Here is a 24,899-nt window from a genome sequence, read left to right as displayed (position 1 = left end):
CAAGTTTTAGTAGTAGTAATGGTCACACGCTGGCTAAAAGGGAGAAGCTCCTACATTGTTTTCTGACACTGCTCTTTGCTACTATGAACAACTGAGGAGAGATAAAAGATTCAAAAACAAAATCAGTCTAGTAAATTCACGTATTGTGTTCGCCTGGGTGTCAGAGCTCGCACTGATGCACCAAAATAATGAATCACAGTCACACACTCTCTTATCACTGGTGTATGCACTGAAATGATTGCATTTTAGAGCCTTGCTGTCATAAAGGAGAGCAGTTTTGCAACAGTAGCTGGCTGTGGTGAACAAAACATTGCAGAGTACAGTCAAGAAAGAATCAAAAGGATGTGGCATGAGAAGACGATTGCAGTCAGAGGTAGTTCAATTTATCATTTGGGATTGCGTGTTCGTATTAAGTACATTTTCTGTACAAGTGGGAGTGCAAAATGTTTGACATGGATTGTGCAAGGTCACAGTAGAGATGGATACTGTAAAGTGCAAAATAACAGTGTCCTGAAACTTTACTTTAATGTAAGTGAAGGGGGAGGGAGGGGGTCAGTGTCAGTGGGGTCATGGGCCTTGTTAATGAGGCTAGTTGCAGATGGGAAGAAACTGTTCTTATGGCGAGAAGTTTCGGTCCTGATGGACCGCAGCCTCCTGCCAGAGGGGAGAGTCTCAAAAAGTTTGTGTCCGGAATGGGAGGGGTCGACAACAATCTTACCTGCATGCCTCAGAGTCCTGGAGGGATGGCAGATTGCAGCCGATCACCTTCCCAACAGAGCGAATGATACGCTGCAGTCTGCCCCTGTTCCTGACAGAGACCTCAGTACAAAGACTGAGACAACTGAGACTGAGACACAACATTTTTCCTGAAGTCTGTGTCCTCTCTGAACTCTCTTTTTACAGTTTACATCCTTCTGTGATCAGCCAATACTGCTTCCTGCAATTGGTGACTGGCCCCAAAAATCCTGCTCGTCGTACCCTTAATTCAAATAAACACAAATGGGCCCCAAGACTGGTCCTTAAGGTCCAGCTCCAGCCATCTCTAATTATACCCCTATAATCAGCACAGTCACAGTTACCTGGAATCTACTGCGTGGGCTGGCATCGGCAGCAACCACCAAGAGGCCATTCCCCTCACAGGAAGAGTTATATCAGCATGAGCAGGAGGGAAGTGGGTACCAACAGAGCCTCGGCCTCCTGCCAACAATCAAAACATCCCACCCCCATCATCACTTTAACTGTATCCGTGGGCCAGTGGTTCTGACAGTCTGTACATTCGCAAATAAAATACTGTAATCCACTGTCACTGATATCATTTATTTAGACAGGATTATCCAGGTAGAGCCCTGTTACACATGCTTTAATTTAAGGAGGTGCCGCACATATTTTCACCAAAAGAAGCCGAGTGAAATGGAGTGAATGAATGGATTAAACTTCCATATTCAATAGCCAAACCAATACTGAGCGGATTATATTGACGGCTGTTCCCCCAACTGGAAACACCACCAAGCCGATCAGCTTTGTCGGCAGTATTAACAATGAGGACATCATGTACTGGTGCCAGGACCGGATTCCATCTCAAACTACTCCTACACCTTGGAACCAGTTTACTCCTCGTGGGGTTTACAGTGAAGACAGCTCTTCGTTCATGATCATTCTTTAACCAGCAAATTAGTTTTGCATTCAAAGGAAACTGGGTCGCACACAATTTTTTTTTTTTTTTTGTTATATGTGTTTCTGGGCGTGTTCACATGCAGTACAAGCCGGCTGCACGCAGACTGTCGTGAACATGGACAAATGACGATATTCACATCACCCTGACAGCAAATTGCCAATCCAGACTGATGAACAGGCAAATACTGTGATTCTCCCCTCTTAATCCCCATCACTGAGTCAAATAAAACCAAACTAAATTTAAATGAGCCATTCGTTTGGTTTCAGCTTTCAATTATTTTTCAATTAATTGACTGTGTGGTGCATAAATAACAGGAAGCTAGAATAATTTCAAGGTGACATCTTCAAATTGCTTGGGTTTTTTTTTAACGAAACACAGACACGGCAAGGTATTCAGTTTTCAGTGTGAACTGTATTTCAATCATTGTGTTTTTGCTTGATAAAGGATTTAAATGATTGATTTTTGTTAATCAATTTTCTGTCAATCAACTAATCCTTTCATCACTGATGGAAAACACAATATAGGCCTACTTTTGGTTCTGTTAATCCGTCTAAGTCCCAATAGATGCGTTCGATTGGTACTTACAGCTCCTGGGAAGGAGGTCAGGTCCAGCATCATCCAATGAGGTTGAGGCACAGGTGGCAGGTGTTTGGTAGGCGTCTTCTACTGGATCTCTGAGCGTGGCAATATCAGAAGTACACAACCACTGATCTCAAAAACAGTGTACAAATTAAAGCAGTTTAAAATATTGCAGTTATGCTGTCCAAGGACCTACCAAATGGCTAATAAACAAGATTGACAGCTGACTAACCAATGAGGTAATGAGAAGTTCAAAACTACTGAGAAATATAACCCTAACCCTTTCCAAATGTGTTGCCGAACATAATCAATAACCATGAATATAAGTTATATAAAGTATTTATTGAGCTAGTCCATTTACTCAACTCACACTGGGTCACTGTTGTAATGTAGAGCACATTTACAGCTGGTTTCTTCTATGAAGGAGAAAACTGTGATCTTTTCAGAGCCACCTTTCAAAGATAAAGCTGGTGTTATTCAATATTTTTCTTAATGTCAGCAAATCCAATGAAAACACCACAGTGCCTTAGTGTGCTGCTGAATAGGTTCCCTCTTCCCTACTCTGCTAGTATCTTTTAGCCTTTGGCACATTGTTATTCTCCTGAAGACATGAAGTTGATTTTTTGAATATCACCATAGCATGAGTAAACGTTGCATTTGTTGGGGACTATTTCCTGCTGCAGATTAGTACACATGTAATGTTGTAATTAGTGGAGGAGCATGTCACCCCCTTTACATATCAAACTGCAACATCTACATAACTGAAGGGGGAAAACTTTGATGAGATTTTCACCTTTCAATTGTAGATCACTGCTCATATTTTTGTTATTAATTGTACATGTGAAATAACTTGCAAAAAGATTTGATTCAATTTTTTAGTCTCATCTGACAGGTTGATGTGTCACAGTTTATTAATTCCTCCCGTCGGTGTTCCACTCTTGTGTCCGGAGATGTGAGTCAAACTGAGTATCGTCGTTCTTTATTCTTTATTCTTTTCTTTGAAAAATGCTTTTGTTAGCTCGCCTAGCACTGTCACGACAGTGTGGATCCAAGGCTCAAAGAGTTTCATAAAGACTTGGATTGTGTTCTGATAGAAAGTTAATTGAGCCGACCGTTCCCTCAGAGCCTTCATGGGGCTTCGCTGTGCCTCCACAGACTGTACTTCTGAGGCAAACTGTCTAAATGTCCATGAAAGGAAACTGTAGAGGTTTAAAAAGCTTGATATCTTGCAGTGGCTTACTCAACAATCTATTGCTAGCAAGAAGTTGCTTTTCCACAGGCAGTGTCTGTTGTTAGCCCAGCTGTGCAGTGTAACAAAATCCACTCTGGAAACGTTTTTTGGTTGTGAAGAAAAAATATAAAAAATCTCCAGTTTTATTCCACAAAGTTACAAAAAGAAAGTGACTGGCAAACACACTTGTAGCAACTAATTACTAAAAGGCAGGTAAGAAAACCGTTTGCTTCTTCAGCTATCAAGCTCTGACTGCATGCTCTCTCATCAACAGGAAATCCCACAAACCTGTGCGTTCTTAAAGGGGAAGTGTACCTTTTACTGAATCACACAAAAACATGAACACCAATATGCTTTTAACATTTTTAACCACTATATAAACTTATAAATGAAATTATTAATCATTAAACACCTGTATACTTATATTATTGAATTATGCATCTTCTCAACACATTTTAATCATATGAACTGTATATCTCATCATGAACTCTACTTCTGCCTCTACATACCCGGCCCCTAATTGCTTTCTAGGGCAGAAACAATTACAACTTATATAAAGAAAGTCTTTCTTCCTAATAACACAAAGCAAATAGCACTCTCAATCAGGCAAGTAACAGTCCTTCTCATGCTGCTTCTTGAAGTAAGCAGAGCTTTGTTATTGGCCTCTCAAGCTCATTAGTCTTTGTCTTGACTCGAACTTTGCGGACCATTCCATGCTCATCCTCCATAGTCTTGACGATCCTTCCCATCAGCCAGGATCCCCTAGGCGCTGAGTCATCGACGATCAAGACTACATCTCCTGGGATGAAGTTCCGTGATGGGTGGTTCCATTTCTGTCTTTTCTGGAGTAGAGGGAGGTACTCCCTGGTCCAGCGTTTCCAGAAGAGATCACTCATATACTGGACTTGCCTCCATCTTCTGCGCGCGTAATTGTCACATGTCTGGAAGAGTCCCGGTGGTAAGTTTGGTTGAGTCTTCAGCAGCAGCAAGTGCTGTGGAGTGAGGGCTTCCAGATCATTCATATCATTTGAAGGCGTGGTAATAGGCCTACTGTTCAGAATGGCCTCACATTCGCAGAAGAACGTTTGAAGGCCTTCTTCATCCAAGCTTTGTTCTCTCAGCGTAGCAACCATGATCTTTCTGATGGAGCGGATGATTCTCTCCCACACCCCTCCGTGGTGTGATCCGGATGGAGGATTGAATATCCATTTGATGTCACGCTGGAGCAAGCTGTTCTCAATTTGTGAAGTATTCCACTCCTTTATAGCTTTTCTGAGCTCGCGGTCAGCTCCGATGAAATTAGTCCCATTATCGGATCGCATTTCTTTTACCTGACCCCTCCTTGCGATGAAGCGACGCAGAACATGAATAAAGGAGTCTGTTTCCAGTGATGTCGCCATCTCGATGTGGACCGCACGACTTGTGAGACAGGTAAATATAACCCCATACCTTTTTACATATGATCTTCCTCGTTTTACATTGAATGGTCCAAACAGATCAACTCCACTTCTGGTAAAAGGTGGTTCGTCCGGTACAACTCTGTTTCTTGGTAAGTCCGCCATCATTTGTGTGCCTGATGCACCGTGTTGTCTTCGACAGGTACAGGTAGTACAGCGAGCCAGCATTTTCCTGATTGCTGAGGGGGCGTCAATAATCCAGTATCGTTGACGTACATGAGACAAGACATGATTGCGTCCGCTGTGTCCCAGTCGCTCATGTGCATCCTGGAGAATCAGATCAGCCACGTGATGGTCTTTAGGCAGGAGCATCGGGTGCTTGGCTTCGGTCGGCATGGATGCTCGACTGAGCCTACCTCCAACACGAAGGATTCCCTCTTGAAGTTGCGGATTCAGTCTGCAGATTCTACTACTTTTCTTGACTGGCTCTTTTCTCTGAAGAGCAGATATTTCCTCTTGGAACTTCCTTTGCTGACAATGGCGGAGGATAGCCAGCTCAGCTTGTTGAAGATCATCCAGAGTCAGGTAAGTCTGTTTGAGACTCCTCTTGTATCTTGTAATTTCTTTGTTCACTTGTTCTTGGTCCTTGTATAGTTCTTTAATTTCTTTTCTCTTCTTTGACAGGTTTACCAGGGTTCCTTTGACTCGAATGAGCCACGCCACCGCCTTCTTTAGCCGTGTCCAGGAAGAGAAGTACTCTGTTAGTTGTTGCATTACATCAGCGCTTTCTTCCACCGTTGTAACATTAACGAGTATGCCTTTCTTGACCTCAGGATCTGCCACTGTAAGCTCCTCTAACTGAACAGGCTTGTCTGGCCATTCTCTTTCTGGCTTGCTGAGGAAGGCAGGCCCTGAGATCCATACTTCGTTCTGCAGGAAGACACTCACCCTTTGTCCCCTGGAAGCGCAATCGGCTGGATTCAACCGTGAGTTGATGTAGCTCCATTGCTCCACTCTTGATGCTTGTAAGATTGTAGCGACCCTGTTCGCCACAAATGTCTTAAATCTGATGTTCTCGTTTGCTATGTACTTAAGTACGGCAGTGCTGTCTGTCCAGAACTTGGAATCTGACAGTGAAAGCTGCAGTTCTTTCTTCAACGTGATGTCCACCTTCACAGCTAAGGTAGCCGCCGTCAGCTCCAGCCGCGGAATAGTCGTGGGCTTAAGAGGGGCAACCCTTGCCTTTCCCAAGACAAATGAGCAGTGTATCTGGTTGCTGCTGTTCTTCTGAACCAGGTAAGTCACAGTACCATAGCCTGTTTCGCTCGCGTCACTAAAGTGATGTAGTCGAGCCTCCACTGTTTCTCCAAACTGAGATGGCTTGAAGCACCGGTCCACTCCAACGTTGGTGAGCTGCTGAAGCTCTTCCATCCACCTTGACCATTGTTGTGCAAGATGGTCTGGCACAGCGTCGTCCCATCCTGTTCTCAGTCTGCACAGTTCCTGCAGGATGTTTTTGGCAGGCAGTATGATGGGAGACAACATCCCCAGTGGGTCGTAGACTGAACTCATCATTGACAAGATTCCCCTTCGGGTGAGAGGCCTCTGCTGGATGTTCACGTGGAACTTAAACTGATCCGACCGGATACACCACTGGACTCCTAAAGCTCTCTCGATGGCGAGTGATTCCTGGTCAAAGTCGAGGTTTTTGACTTCTTTTGCCCTGTCCTCTTGTGGAATACTTGCCAACACATCCCGGTTGTTGGTCATCCATTTAGTTAGTCTGAATCCTCCTGTTAGACAGATGGCCTTCAGGTCTTGGTATAGCTTGACTGCTTCTTGTTCGGATGCAACTGATCTCAAACAGTCGTCGACATAGAAGTTACATAAAACCGTATCCACTGCTGCCGCATCAAAACTGCTCTTGTTATCTTCAGCACATCTTCTCAAAGCATAACTCGCGACGCTCGGTGAGGAGGTGGCGCCAAACAAGTGAACCTCCATCCTGTATTCTTGCAGCTCTTGTGAGACGTCGCCGTCCGGCCACCACAGGAACCTGAGAAGGTCAGCATCTTCTGGTGGTACTTTAACTTGATGGAACATTGATTCCACATCCGCCATTATTGCTACCTGCTCTTGACGGAACCTTGTTAAGACACCGATGAGACTGCTTGTCATGTCAGGCCCTTGCAGTAGTTGTTTGTTGAGTGTGGTTCCTTGGTAAGAAGCTCCACAGTCGAATACCACTCGTATTTTCCGCTTTTTAGGGTGGTAAACACCGTGATGCGGGATAAACCACACCTTTCCATCGCTCCGTTGTAGGTCTTCAATTGGTACTTTTACCGCGTAGCCCTTGCTGATCACATCTTTCATGAAGCTAACGTAGTCTTCTTTGAAGGTCTGGTTTCTCTGAAGCTTCTTCTTCATGTTGAGCGCTCGTTGCTCTGCCACTGCTCTATTATTGGGCATTTTCACATCTTTTTTCTTCAACGGCAAGCCAATCGAGTAGTGGCCGTTGACCAGCTTGGCTGATTCCGAGACTCTATCCATGAAAAGCTGGTCTTCCTTGGACATTTCCAAATGCTCTAATTGAACGTTCTCCGGAAAATCACACTTGAATTGCTGAGCCCATAATTCTTCCAGTCGAGCCACTGAGATGCGATTTATCTTAATCTGTGGGCATCCATGTTTTGTCCGACTTCTAATGTTCTCACGCAGCGGACCATTTACGGTCCATCCCAGGGCTGTACGTACTGCATACGGCCCATCTTTGATGCTGCGGATTACTTCCTCTGGTTCAAGGGCTTTCGCCACATCAGTTCCAATCAGAAGACCGACATCTGCATTGATGGAAGGGATTCGTACACCTTGCAGATGTGGCCACTTATCCACGTCTTCTTGAGTAGGAATGTTCTCTTTACTCACGGGGATAACTTTTTGTGCAAAAACTTCGGTGAGCCCGATGAAGTCATCGCCTTCTAGGCTGCTCACTTCTAGGTCAGGTACAGCTTTGCAGGAGACTGCCTTTTGTTCTCCCATGGTGGTGAGTAGGATATTCACATTTTTTCCTTTCAGGTGAAGGTCATTCGCCAGCTTGTTAGTGCAGAAGGAAGCGTTACTTCCTGGATCCAGGAATGCATAACAAGTCAGCACCTTGTTTCCCTTCTTTGCCTTTACTCTCACAGGAACAATGGCGAGGATACTATCAGTACCCCCGGCCCCAGTCTGGGAGCTTGTGTCCCCTGCATCCACAAATCCACTGACCACCTTCGGAGACTCGTCCTTAGGCTCCTCCTTCGAAGCCTCTTCCTTCGGTGAGTCTTTGGGTTTCTGTTTTATGTGCAAGAGTGTAGGGTGTGTTGCTGAACATATTTGACAGCTCTTCTTTTCTTCACAGGCCTTACTCATGTGTCCTGCTGTAAGACAACTGAAGCAAAGTCCTTTGCCCTTGAGGAACTCCAACTTTTCCTTGTGCAACATTTTTTGAAGTTTTTTGCATTGTTCCATGGTATGGTCTCCCTGACAGAAGATACATGGTTTATTAAAGGCCTTATCCACATTTGTTCCTTTCTCCTGAGTTTTCTTGTTTCCGTCCCAAACACCTTTCTCGGCTTTCTGTGCTTTTACTTCAGTGGCCAGTGTCGTGATGTTTTTCTTTCCACCTGTCCTTTCAGTCTTACTGTCTATCTGGCGCCTTGTTTGTCCTGGGATTTCACCAAACACAGGGTGTGATGCCATTTCTGCTTGCATGGTGATGAACGTTACTACATCTTTGAACTTTGTCCGTCGATCTTGCTTTTTCTGAATGTCTATGGCTACACTCCTGAATCTCTCTCTCAGTCTGTAGGGGAGCTTTGCAATGATCGTGCGCATATTAGCAGCATTTTCCATCTCATCTAAGTACTCAAGGTCTGCCATTGCATTACTGCAGCTTGTGAGAAAGAGAGCGTATGATTCGAGTGCCTTGCTGTCTTCTGTTTTTATGATAGGCCAGTTTAAAGCCTTGTCCAGGTAGGCCATGGATATCTTGTATTTATCTCCAAAGCGTTCTTTCAGAAGTCTCTTGGCTTCAGGATAGCCCTGTTCTGGGTCCATATGAAAGCAACTGCGCACTAAGTCATTAGGCGGTCCAATAGTGTGTTGTTCTAAATAGTAAAGGCGATCTTTGCTATTTTCAGTCTTACTCTCTACGCTGTGTTCAAACGCTCTCATGAAGAGACGATATTCTATTGGATCTCCTTTGAAAACAGGGATGTTCTGTGGTGGCAATGTAGAGAGCTTCTGTTGCCTTATTAGGCTTTCGGTGATGTCATTTTGGCGTTGCATGACAGTAACCAGATTGTCTGTATTCACAGAATTGTCCACTGAGTATACAGGAGCTTGTATGACATGGTCACCTGCATCTCTTCTTGTTGTGTGGCTATGCTGACCACCACTGTTACCACTTTTTCTGTAGTTGGTATCATACTTCACTGGAGTAGGTGTTAGAACATCCACCCTACTTCCTTTGGATCTGCCTGACGCTTCTGAGCCTTCATATTTTCTTAACACGGCCAGTTGAGCATCAGCTGCAGCGAGCCCGGCTTGTAGCTCTAAATCTTCTTTTTCAGCCTTGAGCTGTAGTTCGTGTTCTTCTAAAGCCTGTCTCTTCTTCAATGTAGCTGACTTGGCTAACAGAGCGGCTCTTCCTAACTCCACCTTTAAGCGTTCAGAACGAGCTGACGATGTCACTGACACAGCACTGACAGACTTGGATTTTCCAGATTTCTTGGATGTGACTGACACACTATCTTCTGGTTCTACCTCATCACTAAACTTTTTAGCTTCTTCTTGGCGTATCTTAGCCGCCCGTGTCCATGAATTCACTTCTCGTGCAAAGTCTGTGTGCTCACTATTTCGTGGCTCGAACCAATCCCTTTGATCAGTGCTCACATTCTCTTTACATCCTGTCTGGCAAAATAGGTCTTTAACCTGCTCATTTATTTCACTGAATTCCTTTATCAGTTCTACATATTCAGCCAACGGTTCTTTTCCAATGTTTTCCGCGTTCACATCATCATCCATTAAAGCATACAGTTCGTTCTTTTTCTCAGTAAGTTGGCCCAGTATGCCTCTTCTTAAGGATATTTTCATTTGCAGATTATGTTCCAATCCTTTAAGCGTTGGTTTAACAACTCTCTTTTCTTTTTCCTCAGTTAATCCTACCGTCTCTTCTGTTTCTGTCCCCGCCATGATTACTTTGCAGTCGGTACTTCCAGTAATTATACAGGTCCCATTTGCTTACCAACAGTCACAAAGCAACAAAGATGAGGCTCGTTGAGATCCAATTGCTAGCTAGCACATTAGCTAACTACTCACGTGTCACTTGCAGCCTTGGTAGGATAATTGAGAATATTCTTTCAGGTCCCTCGTTGAATCTTGAATCGGTCGATCCACAAACCTCTCCAAAGGCTCCTTGTCCAATGTCAAGCCGGTTTTCTTACTAATGTAGAGGTTTAAAAAGCTTGATATCTTGCAGTGGCTTACTCAACAATCTATTGCTAGCAAGAAGTTGCTTTTCCACAGGCAGTGTCTGTTGTTAGCCCAGCTGTGCAGTGTAACAAAATCCACTCTGGAAACGTTTTTTGGTTGTGAAGAAAAAATATAAAAAATCTCCAGTTTTATTCCACAAAGTTACAAAAAGAAAGTGACTGGCAAACACACTTGTAGCAACTAATTACTAAAAGGCAGGTAAGAAAACCGTTTGCTTCTTCAGCTATCAAGCTCTGACTGCATGCTCTCTCATCAACAGGAAATCCCACAAACCTGTGCGTTCTTAAAGGGGAAGTGTACCTTTTACTGAATCACACAAAAACATGAACACCAATATGCTTTTAACATTTTTAACCACTATATAAACTTATAAATGAAATTATTAATCATTAAACACCTGTATACTTATATTATTGAATTATGCATCTTCTCAACACATTTTAATCATATGAACTGTATATCTCATCATGAACTCTACTTCTGCCTCTACAGAAACGTCAGTCATCTTAAAACAAAAGCACCTTCACTCACCTTTGATGAGAAGAAGGGCAGGAGAAACAAATGATGTTTCAAGGGGCGAAACAGCTACAGATCATGACAGAGGAGCCCGTAGAGGTCCTGGACTCCTTTTTTGAAAGCCCCTCTACATCAGGTGAGGATGGTGTCTGCAGAGGAGGTGAGCAGTGATTTAAATAGGCAGCCTGCCGGATCAAAGCCTGTCTCGCTGTTCTTCTGGCTACAGCCTTTCCGCTTGCATGGTTATCATAATTGCTCTTGCTCAGAGGACATGCTGCTTCCGTCAGGGCCACGTCCTCCTGCATTAGAGCCGAGGAGCCTCAGCCAAACTCGACTTGGCTCTGCAGGTGGATGCTTTTTCTCTCTCTCGCTCCTCAGAACAGACCAGGTACTTTGACACAAGGAGTTTTACGGGGGCGGGTACTGAACCGGTGACAGCATCATCAGCTTTAATCAGCCAGCTCTGACTCGACCTTCTCACATAGCGTCAATGACCTTTAAACCACATTTAATTTTCTCTTCCTAAAGTGAAACTACATCACAGATGTATCTTCTAAAAATAATACTTGTCATCTCTGTAGGCTTAAAGGTTATGAAACTACAGTTTTAAAATAGATAAAGATCAGAGGCTGTGGTCAGCTTGAATCATGTTAGAAGTTTTTTTGTAGGAATAAAACTTAAAACGTCGAAACCACTTCTGCAGCATAAACTATGTTCACTATATTTCTATTTTTCCTCTTTTTTCTGCATTTCGAACATCAAATCCACAGAAACTAATGTCAATCCAGGTTGAAACAACTTTAAGGGCCGTCACATGTCACATCGGCTGTTGGCAGGACCTGCCGGTGGAACACTTCAAGAGACAAATACATGCTGAGGTCTTCCTGTGATAGTAATGGAACAGATGGACATTTTCTCCACTGGGTCCATTATGTTTCTCTAATACACTTCACTTAACACCTGTTGGTTATAAGATCCGTGCTCAAATCAATATCCATTTTTTGTTTATCTGTCTGCGATAACCAGAAAACTCTGGTACTGCGCTTCACAAGTCAATAGTCATTAAAATACAGTCTGAAAACTCCACTAAAACACACCATACAGATGTTTTGGGGTTTTTTGGCTTTCAGTTTTAACTTAGATACCTGCAGATCAGCAGAACTGTCCTAAAAAGTTGAACTTTAAGTTATCAAAGCTATCTGTATGAACCACAGGAATATATTTCTTCCTTGACATTTGTTCTCCTTAAATTCCTCTCAACAAAGTAATCTCAGTTCATGAATACAGAAATATAAATAAAAATAAAAGAATACAGTGTAAGTTTAGTTAGTTAAGTATTCTTAAATTGCTACTGTTATAACAAGATGTTTTAACATTACATCATAACGTTATCATGTGAGCTGTTTCATGTTCTAACAGCAACAGTTATTATAACATAAAACATTTTACATGATCACAACACAAACACATAAAAGACACAATAAAGAAAGAAAAGTTTCTTGTTGTCATCATAAGTTTGTATAATGTAATAACGTGGAAATATGACGTTATATTGTTCTTATAACAATCAACTTTTCATATTATAACATGAGACTCGGCCATTTTTCTTTTCCTGCATCGCAGCAATAGATGTGTTTGAGTTAATATGATACATTGAGTCTGGACACCTGCTGTTGTGTATTAATAGTTTGCTGTTTTTGTGTGTATTGTGTGCATGTACTCAGCTGATGCACTTAATGAGCATGTGCGGGATTGATATGTTGCTTTAGACACACGACTGTCTCACAGAAACCGTCTCATAGTAACTGTCTCACAGTTACCGTTTCACAGTAACCATCTCACGGTAACTGTCTCATGGTAACTATCTCACAATAACTATCTCACAGTAACTGTCTCACAGTAACAGTAACCGTCTCACAGTAACCGTCTCACGGTAGCTGTCTCATGGTAACTATCTCACAATAACTATCTCACAGTAACCGTCTCACTTTAACAGTAACCGTCTCACAGTAACTATCTCACAGTAACAGTAACTGTCTCATGGTAACTATCTCACAATAACTATCTCACAGTAACTGTCTCACAGTAACAGTCTCACGGTAACTATCTCACAATAACTGTCTCACAGTAACTGTCTCATAGTAACTGTTTCAGAGTAACCGACTCACAGTAACAGTAACCGTCTCACAGTGACTGTCTCACAGTAACCGTTTCACAGTAACCATCTCATAGTAACTGTCTCACAGTAACAGTGACTGTCTCACAGTAACCGTCTCACAGTAACCGTTTCACAGTAACTATCTCACTGTAACAGTAACCGTCTCACAGTAACCGTCTCACAGTAACTATCTCACAGTAACAGTAACCGTCTCACAGTAACCGTCTCACAGTAACTATCTCACAGTAACAGTAACTGTCTCACAGTAACCGTCTCACGGTAACTATCTCACAATAACTATCTCACAGTAATTGTTTCAGAGTAACCGACTCACAGTAACAGTAACTGTCTCACAGTAACCGTCTCACAGTGACTGTCTCACAGTAACCGTTTCACAGTAACCGTCTCACAGTAACAGTAACTGTCTCACAGTAACCGTCTCACAGTGACTGTCTCACAGTAACCGTCTCACAGTAACTATCTCACTGTAACAGTAACCGTCTCACAGTAACCGTCTCACAGTAACTATCTCACAGTAACAGTAACTGTCTCATGGTAACTATCTCACAATAACTATCTCACAATAACTACCTCACAGTAACTGTCTTACAGTAACCGTCTCACAGTAACTATCTCACGGTAACTGTTTCAGAGTAACCGACTCACAGTAACAGTAACTGTCTCACAGTAACAGTAACTGTCTAACGGTAACTGTCTCACAGTAACAGTAACTGTCTCACAGTAACTGTCTCACAGTAACAGTAACTGTCTCACAGTAACTCTCTCAGCTCATGAAGCTGTGACCAAACACTCTGTATACACTAAATCAGCCCTCCCTGTGCCTGCAGCCATGTGTGTCCTCCCCACATCTCCCATAACTCTGTCTCCTGGTGTTTATTAATACTGCTGGAGCATTTATATCTTAATATATGTTGTGTTTTCCCAAGGGGAAAATATCTCAGATTCACCCGTGATGAATTGGCAAATTAGTGGCCAGCTGTCAAATGCCGGTAGCTTGGGCTTTTGCAGCCCATCGCTCCTAATCAAGAGCACCTAGCCCTTTTTAATATGTTGAAGATAAAGTAAGAGGCACTGTGATAGCAGTTGTGCTAAATGAGCCATTTGAAAGCCTGGCTCATTTTTCATAATGCTGGAGAAGTCAATTAAGGGGCTTGTGGAGCTCAGGGAGGCCCAAGGAGACATTGAGGTGCGGTGCTGGAAAACAGACACGAGTGAGTTTGAGTCACAAGAGGATGGAAAAACAAGCAGTGTCTCAACGGAGACACAACAGGGAAATGTAGGAAGCAACGTCTGAGAGGAGGAAACAAAAGATGGGCAGCACAAATGTCACACGCGGTGACAACAACTCCAGCTCTCGTCAGCCAGCCAGCTGCTTTCATAGCTTCTGACAGGCTCAGCCACAAAAGCATAAATACCCAAATTGCTTGTGGGTAAAAGGAAACTATTGTTTCACATTTCATGGCTCCATCCTCTCCCCAGGGACTCCGCAGAGGGACTATACCACGTCCCACACTGACAGCAAGCCAGAGGAGAAAACTGGAATTGAACTCCTGCTGAAAAGCTGTTAATAAACAGTTAGTGCTGTGTCTCTGAGCAGTGGGAAATGTATGCATCATTACCTTATCTCCCTCCGACAAGAAAGCACAGCCACCTCTTTTGTCCCAGGCTTGTTTGGGAAGTTGAGTATATTTGCTTACACCGAGGTTCATTGTAAAAAAGAAAGTGTTTTCTCTGTAACATCCCCCTGTGTGAACAAAAAAGCTTTTCTCTTCGTAGTAATTTCCAAATCAGATAAATGTGGGTGGAATCAGATTTTCTTCTGTGGGCTCGTGCCTCCTGCAGCTTCTCTTTGTCTCTCACATGAATTTAAACTTCAATAAGGGAAGATTTGCTTTAAGTCCACGTCAAAATGTCAATGGTTCATCATTTTTTTACGCAAGGGAATCACATGTGAATGTGTTTTATGTTTCTGCATGTAATCTGTGTAAAGGATGGAACAAATTAGCAGGGTTACGTGTATACTTTAAAATATAGATATGCACTGAAGTCAGCACTCAGCAGAGACTCTGGTTCTCTCTCTTCTTTTCCCCCTCTTCTCTCTGTAACGTTACGTTCATGAAGTAAAGTACATTTCCCCTCCAGCTCCAGTCAGCAGTCAACATTACAGAACATAAACAAAATGGAGGTCACCTCCGTGGATCACTGCTGCAGTCAGGTTGATAAACAGGAGTGAAGATAAATCCAGTTTTTAATCCCAAAAGTTCAAAAGTAATCTCTGAGCTCTCCTCCTGTCGGTAAACGGAAGAAGAATCTGATGTGACTCTGGGTGTTTTTTCCTCCAGAAGGTCTGGATCTGCTCTGACTGTCTCCTCCACTCTGCCCCGTTCTCCTCACACAAAACTGAGCAGATGTCTTTGTTTTGTTTTGAGACGGCACCATGGCTGCAGAAATTTCATATTGTGTGTTTAAAGGCTGATTTACAAGATCTTTTTGAATTTAAATTCTCTGGGACCACTTCAATGAAGTTGAAGTTTTAGCTACAACAATGGCTGTTTGGTCACTGAAGCCGCGACAAATTCACCATAAAGTTTTAATTAAACAACAACAGTTTTATGTGAACAGCTCCGAGTGTTTGGCTGACGACCATTTTAAGCAACTCAACAACCTTTTACTGGGACCATTTCTGTCCATCAGCCCAAATAAACAAACACACCCACAATAAAATGTATCAATTAATGACTGTGCTCTGTTTACCCCATTGGCGAGTTTACATTGTTTATCTAATCCAGAAAAAGCCTTTTCCTGGTGTACTTCATTTCTGATATTTGGCTTCATCACATGTCGAACACAGGGGACGGAGGCTGGAGGAGAGGAGGGAAAAACTGAAACGGTGTCAATAAACTGAAAAGCCAAAACAAAGCGCATTTCTTTCACGGCAGGATTTGTGATGAATACATGTGACAGCTCCTCAAAAACCAAACAGATCCACATAAGCCCAACAGAGGATTAATTCTACATCCCTGCAGACTTGCTTTGTAAAAGCTGGGCAGTAATTTGAGGCACACCCATCTGAGCGTATGCAGAGCCACGTTCATTTCTAGAGATTCTTCATGTTTTTATAAGTTTGATTCTCGACAAAAGTCGCAGCTTGGGTCAGTTCCTGTTCCTGCCAGCTTGAATGGTTCAGACGATCATAACAGAATGGATTTGTGGGTGAGGTGACATCACACACACACACACACACACACACACACACACACACACACACACACACACACACACACACAGTGATACTAATTGGAACCAGACTGAGGACTTCAGCTGTATGTTGCATGCGGACTCGCCCGTAGTTCTCACCAGCAGCAGAGCATGAGCTCATCTCCAGCTAGGGGGGGGGGGCTGTACATGCAGACACTTAACACAGGGTTTAAACACAGTGAGGTCATGCCTGTAGGCCATGAGTGTTCATGCTGAGTTTCTATCCAGAAAGAGACGGAAGAAGGAAAACGAAGCAATTTCCTAGAATGCAGGTGTCCTCTGAGAGCGTCTTCTCATGCCTCGGGACGACGTGCATAAATGTTACTGCGCTGCCAAAATGATTCGAGGCCTCAGCACAGAGTGATGAAATCTGCTTCTTAAAGGGACAGTCCGTCAGCCAAGTGTTAACAAGGAACCCACGGTTGAAAGCCCCCATCAATCTAAAACCTACTGACAGATGCCTAATGACACGGACCAACACTCAATTATTTAACACCACACTGAGATGGAACCATCTGATGTTGTTAAAAGTTTGTTTGTGTCAGTAATATTTGTAATCAGGAGACCAATGATTCATACATGATCGGTTAAAGGTCAAGTGTGAAGGAGTTAGTGGAATAATCCTGTTAAAACATTTTAAGTGCTTGAAGGTCCAATAATCACTTCAGTGTCTGTCATGCAAGAGAGCATGAAATAAAATAAACAATAAATAACAAACAAAATGTCAGCACGTCAACTCAAGTTTTGAGCAACAAGAAGGAAAATTTTCCACCTTAAAAGATAGTAGGCAGTCTGTGAGTTATTTTATAGAGACAGATAACAAGTCTAAAACTAGTCATGATGAAAAGGCAGTGAAACATCCTTTCATTTTTTGGAACAGCTTAAAAGGTGAAAGTTATTACCTATTATTACCTAAGTAGGATGACCAATGTGTATGAAGGAAATCTTGCCGCATTATATTCTCAACACGATTAAGTCAGTCATTTAATCATGTGGTCAGTTATAATTGACTAATGCATGTAAACCTGCCGCTGTAGGAGAGGTGGATACATGACCTTCAAAACGAGCTATAATGTAACCGTGTGCGTGTACCTTGTCTCATTCTTCCCTTGCTGTTAAATGAGTTGTGTTACTGTAATGAGATAAGCCAACAGTTCTTTGTAAACTAGATGCCTTTTTGAAGAATGTCCCTCTTTTGTATTAGTAATATTGGACGTGCTCCATGACACGTGATCATGGAGCGAAATGATGATACAAGAACATACAGTGGCCCCTAAAAAGGTCAAGGTCTCTCTCTAGAGTCAGAGTTTGGCTTGTCCCTCAGGGGCTACTGTAGAAACATGGTGGACTCCATGGAAGAGGAGCTGCTCCCTCTGTAGATATGAAAGGCTCATTCTCATGTATCAAAAACACAGTGATTCTTAGTTTCAGGTGAAAACACTAATGAAAACAGAATTAGTAATACTATATTGCATTTCTGCCAAAAGATCCTCCTTAATCCTACACACTGGACCTTTAGGTAAACAGAATTTGAGAAATTAAACCCAGATTTCAGCCACACTCTTTGGGGAAATACAATTTTTAATCACTTTACTTCTCCACTCGGTGTGTGGGATCAGTTCTGTGATGCCGTCTGAGGCTCTGCAGGAGGTTCATCAGGCCTGAGAAAAACAACCATGACGTCATCTGAGTTATCTCAGTTTGAATGTGAAACAGGAAGCCCTCACCTGCCAACACTCCTTATTTTTAACCCTTACTCCCACTGTGCTTCCGATTGGTCATATGTTGATCATTAATCTCCCAATTTCATAGTGACACAAATCAAATGAATGTCTTAGTTTCTGTGTGGGATGTGTTTGATGGTACCTGGCAACCCAACCCAGAGCAGACGTGAGCAAACAACCCTGCCTGACACGCATCACTCCTCCCTGCACCTCTGAAGCCTGTTCCCAAGGAGAAGAAATACAGATCCAGATTTCTCTCCACTTGGTTTGAGACCTTCACCTTCACCTTTACTGACATCTGACTCCGGTTCGTCCTCTTGCCTTCACTCTGCAGACCACAGTCCTGCGTTAAAGGGTCTACCTGGCAATCATGGCTCCTCACACACTTTCAATGTTTTTTGAGATGTAAATTTTAGAAGTTGACTTTTGGTTGCTCTTTGTACTTGTTTAAAATATCTAATAAGTTAAATGACTTAGCGTTATATAGCCGGGGGTGAAGTATGACTTCTGCTGATACCCCAGAAAGTCTCTGTCTTTTTCACACCCTAATATTGGCAGATATGGAAGTCTGCGTTACAGAATGAAGATGGGGAGTTTAAAAGAAGTGGCCATTTACCAGGCAGGAAGGATCTAATGAAAAGATGCTTATCTCTACCCACGATTTCATTTGACCATTCATTCATTTTATAATCTGTCTCTCCAAGTCCAGCACCTTTATTGAAGAGCAATATCAAGTAGAATATTTAATCACTGTAAATCAAAGGAGAAACCGACCTCAAAGACACTGAACGTGAGCATAGAACGGTGTCTTTCAAGGTTTCATAGCGGGCTCGGGTCGATATTAGATATGATCAAATATTGTGATATTTGCTGCCATAACTGATTTTTTTCACAATATTGAATATCGAACAGCTGTTCCATCATATTTAGCTTTTATTTTGAAAAGAAAGTGTACACAGAGCATTCATGGCAGCCGAGGCAACGTGCGTCTATATTTGGGAGGTCTTTTCAAGTTAATTGTCCTGATGTAGCATGCAGCGCTTTAACATCCAGACATTGAGGACTTAGTTTCTAAGATACCAGCTCGCCAATTTGGCAATATTTGGGGTTAGAAGCAGAGAAAACGGCGGTCCAAGGGATTTGAATGAGGCTACAGTACATGTCGTCTTTGCAGACAGCAGGTGTTGGGAATATAATAATATCGTCTATCGCAATATTTGGGTGGGACAATATCATGACATCATAGGGGCTGATGCGTGCATTGTCCACGTCAACCACACATTGTGTGGACCTTTGCATCAACCAAAGTGATTGGCTGACTGAACTCTATTCAGGAGGCGGGTCTGCAACGGAGCTGAAAGAAAGACAGAGTGGCCCTTGTGCATGTTGGCCTCCGTGCAGCCTGTAGAGGTGTAATTCCATCTTTCTACATTAAAGACCTGACACCATGCTGACATATTTCTATTGCATTACGTCAATCATTATTACATAATAACAGAGCAAAAACCTTCTAGACTCTACCATTTGTTCAACAGTCACTCTGAAAGGAATCCGTCTTAAGGAGACACAACAGAAATGCTCACTGACTGCAGCTTCTATAGAGAGCAAATAATGGAGCCAGACACACAACAGGCTGAGTGTTGAGTGAGGAGCTCAGCCAGCAAAATAGTTGACTACATTTCGGTCTGTAAGTATTTGTACAATGAAACACTTTCGACTGTGTTGACTATACTCAAGCAGGTGTGAAAGAACAGGAAAAAAGTTAAAAACATCTCAGATGAACCCTGGAATACACAGACAATCACAGGTTGATGTCAAACAATTTTAATAACCGTCTTTAACTCATTAACAACAGCAGTGTTATTCTTAAAATGTTTACTCCGTTACTAAGGTGCTGGAAATGTATTCAACAGTCACATTTGAAGCCCAGGAAAGCACAGAGTGCCGTGGAGCCCAAGAACATGACCTTCAACAGAATGTACAGGTAAAGTAGTCACAGTGTGGAGGAGAGGGAGGCTGAACACACTGCACTGGGCAATTAAGGCAACACGTCGAAAGGTAAAAGACAACCTTTTCTGTACAAGGAGAGTAAAAAATAAAAAACAAGCACCAGGAAACACTTAACAGAGCCTCCTTGAACCCCAGAGGAACACATTAAAACGCTTCAAATAGCTGCTGTGCAGGACGAAGACACAGAGAGAAGTCATGGACGAGTTAGAGAGAAAGAAAAGTATTTCAGTCAGAGATGTTTTTCATTTGTCTTGGTGTGTCTCTTTGTGGTTACGTCCCTCCAGATCTGGAACTGTTTTTTGTCACAGCTCCAGTTTTATCAGTCCAAGAAAATGGCAACTTCTTTTTCTGTTTCCCTTCAGGTTTTGTTGCCAGTTGACTCTTGTTTGGCGCAGAGACACCTGCTGGTGCTTTGGAGGAGGAGCAGCTTGGCAATCACAACGAAATCCTGCCTGTGTGATAAAATAATGTCCCTCAGAGTACCTCAGCTGTGGTGAAACTGTCACAAAAACATCCTGTTTCAATGAAACTAGGTGTTAACTGTGTTAGTGTTGACACATGTCCAATAAATACTGGCAGGCTGCTGAGGAAAGCATAAAAAACAAAAAGCAAAGCAACATTATTGAGTTAGATTAAAAAGCAAATATCCCAGAAACTGACACAATTAACCATAAATAGACTGAATAACCCTTTGAAATGTGAAGGTGTCACGGTTCAGATGACTCAGCGTCTTCCACAGGAACAGTTCAAAGCGCAGGTTTATCCAATCCTGGCCCACGTCTCATAAATTTGCGAGATCATTTTTGCATAAAATCCATCATGAGAGGGCGATAAAACATAATCTAAGTACCTGCCTCTCGATGACTGGCTGTATCACAGGTCACTTTATAGTGTCAGCCAGTTAAGCCTCTCCAGCGACTCACACCTGGCAGTTCGGAGCAGCACTAAAACACCAGGAGGTCACTCGTTTAGCTCGACTCAGCACAGCCAGGCCTGCTGATTGGCTGATGGAGCTGTCCGCTTATCACTCTTTACTTCTTTGTTATGCTGATCTGAAGTCAGCGCTGCATCCAACTCGTAGGCTTTGAGTAAGCTTCAAGTCACAGGGGGGCGACACTGAGAACAACTTTAAATATTACATAATCTGTAAACGGTAACTACTAACAGTCCGTCGTGCCGAGTCTGGTTCAGACAATTAAACCGTTTGTTAACATACAGACAGAGAATGACATATAAAAACAGCTGACGGTGTGTTCAACAGTCATATGGCATCAGGTCCATCACTTAAAAGTAAACATTGGTTGAGAGTCACTTCCTTTTTCCTCCCTTCCAGCCATACAACAGCCTTCCATCACCATGGTTACAAATATATATATATATATACATTTACATCTTAAAAGAGAGTGGGTCTCCACTTCTCCTTCAGCTCCCTTTTCTCCTCGTGGTTGTGCAAGAATGATTATTCAGTTCTTTATCCTTAAGTGGTCACGTTTTGTCCTCGGAGGTGTCACACGGAGACGAAGACGTCCAGGTAGAGGCGGTCGTACGACTCCCTGAAGAAGAGGATGAGGACGAGGCTGAAGAGACAGGAGCCGGTGAGACACCAGTTCAACCAGGACAGCTCTGGATGGAGGGGACAGACAGAAACAGAGACATGTTTGAGTTACGACTGTAATAAACATCCAGCGATGTACTTTTGGTTTCGGGTTTCACAATTATCAGACAGCAGTGGAGCTGAGTGATACAGCCTGAAAATGTTGCCATATTTTTAGGCTGTATCACAATACACAATATGATCTCGATATTTAGAGATCGCCTCTAAAACACTTGATTCACTTGCTGAATGTGTGACAAAATCAATTATCACAATATTTATGACTGAATACCTCGATAACGATACTGCAACAATATTGTAGTGATGCCTGTTGGTATTTTCACAAAATATGAACACAACAAGATTTCTGATCAATAATCATCAGTAATGTGGATATAATGATTAAGTGGGTAACAGTCTGGTAAGTTCAGAAAATGACGTCACTTCACTGTAACGAGCCTTTAAAACCAGGAGAAGTCAACACTTATGTCATATCACCATATAATGATATCTAAAACCTAAGACCTGACAGTGCCCCCATGAAACCAGGTCCATAAGGACATGGTTTTCCAGTTTGGTGTTGAAGAACCATTTCTACCAACATGGAACTGGTTCTGATTCACTTTTGCTTCAACTCTGAGCATTTCAACCAACAATACATTGGTTAAGAACCCTAAAAGTTGGTTCCCAGCTGGAATAAAATCATAGCAGGTTTTCGTTGGCCTGAGGTGTGAACTGAAGTGGGCGCGTCATATTCTGCAGGTCGCTGATAGCACACATCCCTGATTACAATAGTTCCACTCAAAACTGATGGAAACGTGATAGCACCCAGGTTCTGAGATTCCTGACTGGAACCTGTTCAAGAGCTACTGTTGAAAATGTTCCAATAATCATTTTCCACTCTCTCTTCTTTCCAACAGCGCTGCAGCATCCACACAGGCCCGTCTCCTCCGACTGTGGTCTGAAGTAAACTACCATGAATGCTGAAGTGCTTAACACACACAACAAAAGCCTTCTAATATTTATCTAAGATTTTATGTCCGTTTTTCCCTGTGGAATTGAACATGGTCGTATTTTGATATTTTTAGTCAGAAATTCCAGTATCGTGACAACACTATCAAGAACCAGAGCTAATTTGGTGAAAAGGGTTTTGAATGTCCCCCACAGAGCTCTGACCTCAATCTCATCCAAAACCACTGGGATGAACAACCTCATCACTCAGTGCTGCTGTGGCTGAACGGGAGCATATACCTCCAGCAAGGTTCAACCATTATGGGTGTTCAGGGGTGTGCTTACTGTTGTCCATTAACTGTACAACTAATTACAGTAGTGCAGAGGTGAGTATTAAATATAAAGATAACACATGTGTACAGAACCTTGAGCTCCTGTGTGTAAACAGAATAAATTATTCAGGTGGGGGGGTTGAGTGTTCCTTCATAATAAAATATGAGTCATCTGTATATATATATATGTATAGAGAGCATAAACCTAATGAGAGTTAGTATGAAGTGACACTGAATAAGTTATGGGTATCATATAGAATGAATGGATAATCAATAGGAATGCCTGACATACAGGAATAAGGGGAGCTGTCTTTGGTAATGATTGTGAATAATTCAGTGATATTGGCAGTGTTCCCCATTATCATTGACCTACACTTGAACCTAAACATGGTGCAGAATGAGGTGCTCTATTTTCTCTGCTCTGTTCAGGCTCCATTAACCACAGGAGAGGAGCTCTGGCTGTTTGCAATAATGCTGAATTTGGAGGGCAGACGGAAACTTGCAACTGTGCTGAACCGTCGGCATCTTAACTCATCACCACGCAGACAAATAAGCTCTTCTTCCTGCTCAGGCGTTCACCATGTAGCCTGCATGAACATGCAGTCACACCTTGTCAAGTCCAGACAAAACCAGAATCAATAAACTCCTTTCAAATGCATCAAGCAGCCCTTCACTGTGAAGTCGGCCATCGCAGCAGCACAGACGTGTTGGGGGGGGTTTCTCTGGACAGAGATGTTTAGCAGAGTCTGCGCAGCGCAGCGAGGGCCAACTTCTCAGCCAGGACTTAGGATGTGGTGGCAGCAGACAGCTGCTCGCGCCCTGATAACAAGCCAGACCAAATATAGAGAAATCAGGTCGTAACACGCAGTGGAGCCTTGGGGGCCCTGCCAGCACAATGTCTCTCTACTCACACCGGGCACTTCGATTCCAATCAGCCAGCGTTTCATAACAACGTCATCCTGCTGCTCTGGTCAAGAGAGGACCTGATCAATGCTTGAAGAGACTGCACCACGCTGCCTTTTCTCTGGTAAATCATGAGTTTTGGCTGTAAGGCTCTAACCTGTGTGTGCTTCCATGAGGAGAAGAAGAGAGTGGGCTAAGAGGGTGGACGCAAAGGATACATGGAGGCAAAAGGGAGATGGAGAAGAGGCTTGAGAGCAGAGGGGGAGATGAGGGATTGGGTGAGGCTGCTTGCAGCGAGGTGTCGAGACTCCCAAAGCAGCCTCATTAATCAGGAGCGTGTGAGCCGGACAGGAGGAGACCCGGCGTGGAGGCGGGTTAATGGAGTTGTGTTTATCTGACCTGCCGTCTTCTCCGTCCAACGCTGTCTCGCTTCCTCACATGTACGCCCGACAAACACTCGTCCATTTAAAGATAGTGACGCACAGCCTGTGTGTGTGTGTGTGTGTGCGTGTGTGTTTCTGCCTGCAGCGTTGAAGGAATGCTAATGGGGAACCCGGTAATTGTATAATTCAATCAGGTGATGTGGTGAAAATGGACGAGCAGCTCAATTGCTCTCCTTTGATCTCTGAGGACACGTCTGGAGCAAAGTTTGGAGGAAACAGTTAAAGTTAGGCTGAATGAGGGAGAGGAGGAGGAGGAGGAGGAGGAGCAGAGAGGATGAAGGCAGAAGATTAGAGCTAACAAGATGAAAGGAAGGCAGGAAGAAAGAAGTCACTGAGCTCGTCAGTTTACTGGTTTGCTTTAAGTTGATAGTTAGATTTTAATGGTGACTGGTGCATGTGACTCGAGTTGTGTTGTAAACCGCAGGTTGAGCACAAAGGTGACTACTGGTCTTCTAGCAGTTGAGAAGCTGAGACTAATAAAAATCATCATTTAAATAGTTTTCTTTCACATTGTAAAAAAAAGGTTGATTAATTGTTTTCATTTGTCTTGTCGCCGTGTTTGTATTTGTTTTAAT

At 43.0% G+C, this 24,899-nt stretch overlaps 1 protein-coding gene across 1 annotated transcript in view; it reads right to left on the bottom strand.

Annotated features, from left to right (window-relative positions):
• Nucleotides 1-19,905: 19,905 nt before the first annotated feature.
• Nucleotides 19,906-24,899, bottom strand: part of slc49a4 (solute carrier family 49 member 4) — a 60,827-nt gene continuing 55,833 nt past the window's right edge. Inside the window, exon 9 of the mRNA XM_084362388.1 lies at nt 19,906-21,724. Coding sequence (XP_084218514.1) covers nt 21,609-21,724 — 116 coding nt within the window. The 3' untranslated portion in view covers nt 19,906-21,608. The remainder of the gene's footprint in view (nt 21,725-24,899) is intronic.

Source organism: Pagrus pagrus (genome assembly GCF_965226575.1).
Source record: "Pagrus pagrus genome assembly, chromosome: 9".
NCBI lineage: Eukaryota > Metazoa > Chordata > Actinopteri > Spariformes > Sparidae > Pagrus > Pagrus pagrus.
Note: the sequence above shows the minus strand (reverse complement) of the source record. Positions and strands in the feature narration are given on the sequence as shown.